This window comes from Bufo bufo, chromosome 5 (assembly GCF_905171765.1).
Source record: "Bufo bufo chromosome 5, aBufBuf1.1, whole genome shotgun sequence".
NCBI classification, from domain to species: domain Eukaryota; kingdom Metazoa; phylum Chordata; class Amphibia; order Anura; family Bufonidae; genus Bufo; species Bufo bufo.
The window spans coordinates 198,198,868-198,205,105 of NC_053393.1; the positions used below are offsets into that span (position 1 = coordinate 198,198,868).

At 45.7% G+C, this 6,238-nt stretch overlaps 1 protein-coding gene across 1 annotated transcript; it reads left to right on the forward strand.

The window, feature by feature from the left end:
* The first annotated feature begins 397 nt into the window (after positions 1 to 397).
* LOC121002466 (piggyBac transposable element-derived protein 4-like) lies at positions 398 to 1,885 on the forward strand. Its single transcript, XM_040433919.1, has one exon. The coding sequence runs from the start codon at positions 398 to 400 to the stop codon at positions 1,883 to 1,885; it is 1,488 nt and encodes a 495-aa protein (XP_040289853.1).
* The last annotated feature ends 4,353 nt before the right edge of the window (positions 1,886 to 6,238 follow it).

The following is a 6,238-nucleotide window of genomic DNA, read 5'->3' on the forward strand; positions in this document are numbered from 1 at the left end:
TGGCCCCCATTCACTACACAGGGACACTGTTATGGGGGGGATCTGTGGATGACACATAAGATAAGATGCTATATATGTGTCATCCACAGATGCCCCCACAATGATCCCCCATAACAGTGCCATCCACATATGCCCCCTAACAGTGCCATCCACATATGCCCCCATAACAGTGCCACCCACAGATGCCCCCATAACAGTGCCCCCATAAAATACGGTAATTAATTATAACTTTTTGTGAATTGGGACATTTAAAACTTGCTTTTTTTTATTCCAATTTAAATCTAGTAGGAGTCGGAGTCGGTTCATTTTTTGCCGACTCCGACTCCAGGTACCCAAAATTGCCTCCGACTCCGACTCCTCGACTCCGACTCCACAGCCCTGCACTGGATCACCTGGGATGAAGGCAGATGTTGAGAGTGACAACCCTCTGGCATACCTGCAATTATTCCTCACTGAGGAGGTAATTGAAAAAATTGTCACAGAGACAAATCGCTTCCAACAGCAGCAATCCGCTACGCAGCATGCCACGTTTTTCAGAAGCAGAAAGTGGGAACCGGTGACCAAAGAGGACATGTGGCAGTTTCTGGGACTCATCATTCTTCAGGGGGTGATTGGGAAACCTCTCCAGAAATGGTACTGGACCACCAATAAGTTACTGGCCACTCCATTTTTTGGCACCGTGATGTCAGAATACCGGTTTTCCCTCATCATGAAGTATTTCCACTTCACGAAAAACGAAGAATTTGATAAGGGCACGCATCCTGCGCCCAAACTAAAAAAAATCTGGGAGGTATGGCAAATGATTGTGATCAATTTCCAGCGGACCTACGTGCCAGAAAGGGATGTCAGCATCGACGAAGGTTTGATGGCCTACAAGGGACGCCTAAGCTGGATACAGTACATTGCATCCAAAAGAGCGCGGTTTGGCATCAAATCCTACATGCTCTGCGAGTCATCCACTGGGTACATCTGGAATTCGGTCATTTACACCAGTAAAGGCACGAAGTTCAACCCCAGGTACAGCGGCTATGGGATGGCCACATCATCTGTCCTTACACTGCTGGAGCCATTGCTGAACCAGGGATATTGTGTGACCACGGACAATTTCTACACGTCTCCGGAACTGTATGAGGTTTTGCTACAAAACAAGACTGATGCATATGGTACCGTTAGGCTTAACCGACGTGATATGCCATCTATGTTTGCCAAGAATAAACTCAAAATCGGAGAAATGGTTGCCTGGCAGAAGGGTAAGATGATGGCAATGCGATGGCGAGACAAGAAGGACGTGTGTCTCATGAGTACTGTGCACAATACCTCTACTGCCATGGTCCACACAAAAGGTGGGAAAGATGTGCTGAAGCCGCGAGTCGTGATAGACTATAATTACACCATGGGAGGTGTTGACAGAGCCGATCAGGCAATGACATTTTATCCGGCTATGCGCAAACAGCAAAAAAAATATTATAAGAAGATCTTCAGGCATCTTCTGGAACAATGCCTTTGGAATGCATATATCCTGCACAGAGCAAAGAGTGACAAGCCTCTTGTTCATTCTGACTTTATATGGAAGGTGGTTGAGCGGATTTTTGTCAACCACCAGACGCCATCAGTATCTGTGAACAGACCTGGACGTCGTGCTGTTGACGTTGTCAACCCAGAACACCTGACTGGTCGCCACTTTATGGACTACATCCCGCCAACTCCAAAAAAGGTAGCACCTACCAGGATGTGCGTGGTTTGCTGCTCAAAGAGAGATGGCAATGGAAAGAAAGTCCGAAAAGAAACCAGGTTCCATTGTCCTGATTGTGACGTCGGACTTTGTGCAGTCCCATATTTCAAAATTTATCACACTCAGGATGTTTATAGAATTTTCTTTGTTTGACAAATTTCATTATTCTTTATTACATTATTGAATAAAATTATATTAATTAGATTATAATTCATAATTTTGTGTTTCAAACAAATTACACAAATTACTAAGAATTGCAGGCCTACAATACATAACAGCAAATTTCCATGCACAAAAATTGTACCACTTTTGGTTTCAAAATTCCTGACATAATCATACCGCCAGGGAGGTTAAAATCACTGATCAAACACTGACCGTCTGAAAGAGGCCTAAGGCTGGGTTCAGACCTGAGCGTCTTTGATATGCGCGTTTAACGCGCGTTTTTTGCAATAGTAAACGCGCGTTTGACGCGCGTTTGTGTGATTGACTGCAATGTCCTATGGCCACAAACGCGCGTCAAAACGCCCCAAAGAAGCTCAAGAACTTGTTTGAGCGTAGGACGTTTTTCAGCGCGTTGAAACACACTGTAAAACGCTCAAGTGAGAACCAGGGCCATAGGGAAGCATTGGTTTTCATGTGTTGAGCGTTTTACAGCGCGTTTGAACGCGCTGTAAAACGCTCAAGTGTGAACCCAGCCTAAGGCTGCGTTCACACGGGCGATATTTCCGCGCGGGTGCAATGCGGTAGGTGAACGCATTGCACCCGCACTGAATCCGGACTCATTCATTTCTGTGGGGCTGTTCAGATGAGCGATGATTTTCACGCATCACTTGTGCGTTGCGTGAAAATCGCAGCATGCTCTATATTCTGTGTTTTTCACGCAACGCAGGCCCCATAGAAGTGAATGGGGCTGCGTGAAAATCGCAAGCATCCGCAAGCAAGTGCGGATGCGGTGCGATTTTCACGCATGGTTGCTAGGTGACAGTCTATTCACTGTATTATTTTCCCTTATAACATGGTTATAAGGGAAAATAATAGCATTCTGAATACAGAATGCTTAGTAAAATAGCGCTGGAGGGGTTAAAAAAAATAAACAAATTAACTCACCTTCTCCTCTTGATCGCGTAGTTCCCAGTCTCTTCTGATGAGCTGTCGGCTAAAGGACCTTTGGTGACGTCAGATCACATGCTCCAATCACATGGTCCATCACCGTGGTGATGGACCATGTGATTGGAGCATGTGATCTGACGTCCCAACAGGTCCTAGCCTGTAGTTCATCATTAAAGAAGTAAAGAAGAGACCGGGAACTATGCGGAGGAGGTGAGTTAATTTTTTTTATTTTTTTTTAACCCTCAATTGATCACCTACTATGCATTCTGTATTCAGAATGCTATTATTTTCCCTTATAACCATGTTATAAGGGAAAATAATACAATCTACACTACAACTAACCCAAACCTGAACTTCTGTGAAGAAGTTCGGGTCTGGGTACCACAGTCGGTTTTTTATCACGCGCGTGCAAAAAACATTGCACCCGCGCGATAAAAACTGAACATCGGAACGCAATCGCAGTCAAAACTGACTGCAATTGCATTCCTACTCGCGCGGGTTTGCCGCAACAAATCCGGACACGCTCGTGTGAACCCAGCCTAAGGTTGCCTGTACACAGTGCAGATTTGTGTGCACAAAATCTGCACAAAATCCGCACCAAAAGGGTTGTCTCATCTCAAGATTTAAGGTGCTGGTCCCACCTCTGGGCCCCAATCCTGTCTCAAGAACAGAGCCCTGCTGTGAACGGAGAGCAGGCCATACATGCACAGCATCATCTCCATTCACTGCTATGGAACTTATGAAAATAGCTGAGATAGCATGCTTGACTATTTTTGGAAGTCCCATAGCAATGAATGGAGAGGATGCTGCACATTCAGAGCCACCCCTCCATTCACCGCTAATATTTTTTTGAGGGGTGGCAATGTGTGCACAGTTTGTCCTTCATTCACTTTGGGGCCCTATTCTTCAGAAAGAAGCAGGCCCCAGAGGTTCCTATCAGTAATATACTATAAATCTCCAGATGGGAATACCCCTTTAATGGCATTTTTTTTTACTTTTGCGATTTTAGCAGCGTTTTTGGTGCATTTTTTTGCGGTACAAATGCCAGTAGCAGATGTTAAGTCAATGTCTATGGGAAAGTATGAAACACAAGGAATTTTTGCTACTGGTTTTGTTTGGGTTATTTAAGCTTTTGGCTGAAAAAAGTGGTCCTTTCTTCACACAGGTTTTTTGTGTCTTGTAAAAGACACACCATGAATTTCATGCCTTTTTCTGAGTTTCATGCATTTGTTCATTACTTTCAGTTAACATCTGGTCACAGTACATACAAAAAACTGCCAAAAGTTAGACATTTAAAAAAAAAATGAATATAAATTCTATGTGTGAAGTGACCACACAAATGTTTTTAGCTTATAAATTTTTTTTTTTCATTTTATGCATTTTTTTAAAAGGATTTTTCATCTAACTCTGTCATCCCCATTGAGAATAAATGGAGCACCAGCGCACATGCTTGACTGCTAGTACATTTGTTAGGAAAGTTGGCAACCCTATTCTCATGATCAGTGGGGGTCCCAATGGTCAGACCTCCACAAGTCAGATTTCTGTAGTGGCTTTATCTTCTATACTGTAAATAGGGGATACATTTATTTTGGAAAAACCTCTTTATGCTAACATCTGGCTACAACAAAAAACGCAAGGTTTTTCCTAAAAATGCTACGTGTGAAACCTTCCTAATGGAGGAAAATGGCAATGCATTATATTATAAGTGTTACGCAATGCGTGTGGAACTACTATGTCAACTGAACAGATTTGACTACATAAAGCCACTTTCACGCAGCCAGTGTTTGTTCTGTTTATGGTCAGTGATTTCCACCAATGACTGTGATCCAAAACTAGAGACTTCACAGAGATACAGTAGAGGCTACACCGAGGTAGGTATAATAGAAAAATTTGCACCTAATCTGTGTTTTTGACTTGTACTTGGTTTTGGCTTTAAATCACTGATCAAAACACTGACCGTCTGAAAGAGGCCTGAGGTTGCCTGTACACAGTGCAGATTTGTGTGCAGAAAATGTGCACAGAAATCTGCATTATTTTATTTGTGCTCGGATCGGCTCATGCTGAGAGGGTCCCCTACCTACGCCTATACTCCACCCCCCCAACCTAGAAGCAGCAGAGTTATGCCGGAACTGCTTATCGAAGGGTAGCCTAAAGGGGGCTACCCCAATAATGAGACCTGAAAGAAGGGAGGGCTCCTGGGTGGGTTGAAATCGTTCGAACCGACAAGTGGGGGGAGGAGGGCCAGGTTTAAATAGTGAACGCCCCGCCTCCCCTCACACAAATACGGCACTCTTAATTGCCTACCACTTGTGCTCGGATCGGCTCATGCTGAGAGGGTCCCCTACCTACGCCTATACTCCACCCCCCCAACCTAGAAGCAGCAGAGTTATGCCGGAACTGCTTATCGAAGGGTAGCCTAAAGGGGCCAAAAGAACCATGCATAGGAGTTAGAAAACTTGATAACAGAAACTACAGACCAAAACTCAAAAGCCAATGATATTTCGTATAAGGATCCGGGATATTACGTATGGAACACACGGAACTGCGACGACCCAACCGTTTGATGACATGTACTGGCACCTTATGCATGGACGCCGCCGCTGCCGCGCCCATGCGGAAGGAATGTCCTGTGATCCAGCGAGGACCGACCCCTGGACCTGTCAACTAACCTGAAAGTACGTAAGAAAGGCCGCGGTGGTTAGCCGGGCATTGACTAGTTCGAGTACGGGAGAACATGCCTCTTGGACTAAATACTACGCAGCCAAGCCTCCAAGGCCTGCATCGGACACCATCTGCTGTCCGTGGGAAAGTATCTGACCGCCACTGGTTGCCCCGGCCGTGACGTCTTGGACGAGGCCAAGGTGAGGACATAGATGGACCCGCGCCGGATGAGCTGACCTTTCCGCAGGCACCCAGCCAGCGTATTGGTGCCCATGAGCTCGCCTGACCTGAGGAATCCATGAACAGCCAGGTACAAGGCTGTTTCTACCAGAGCGCTAACCTGCGGCCCGAACGGTTTGCCCCTGCAGTTTGCCTGTCACGGCCTGAACAAGCTACCGGTAAATGGCTGACGCCCATGTCGTTTCACAACAGACATCTTGCGCAAACCCTTCAACGCCGCTTTGATCGGGTGGGCGGAGAAGAGTGACGGTAGGTCCGGATGTAGCCTGCACCAATGGTGCTGAATACCTGCCATGTATAGTTAACAATGCTATAGGACAAGTTTAATTGAGAGTGGCAAAACCCAGACGAAGCCCAATAGGTGAGTGATAGGTCCCCGGCCAGCGGCCGGGTAGGTGTTCTCATATCTCTGAAACAGGTGCCAAGCTGTCTTGTAAGCCCTCAGAGTATTACTGGCCAAGGAATTGGCCATCAGTCTCTTAGCTATGGTGAGAT

Bases quoted from the DNA above. Each gene is read 5' to 3' on its own strand.
- LOC121002466 (XM_040433919.1), top strand. From the start codon at position 398: ATGAAGGCAGATGTTGAGAGTGACAACCCTCTGGCATACCTGCAATTA.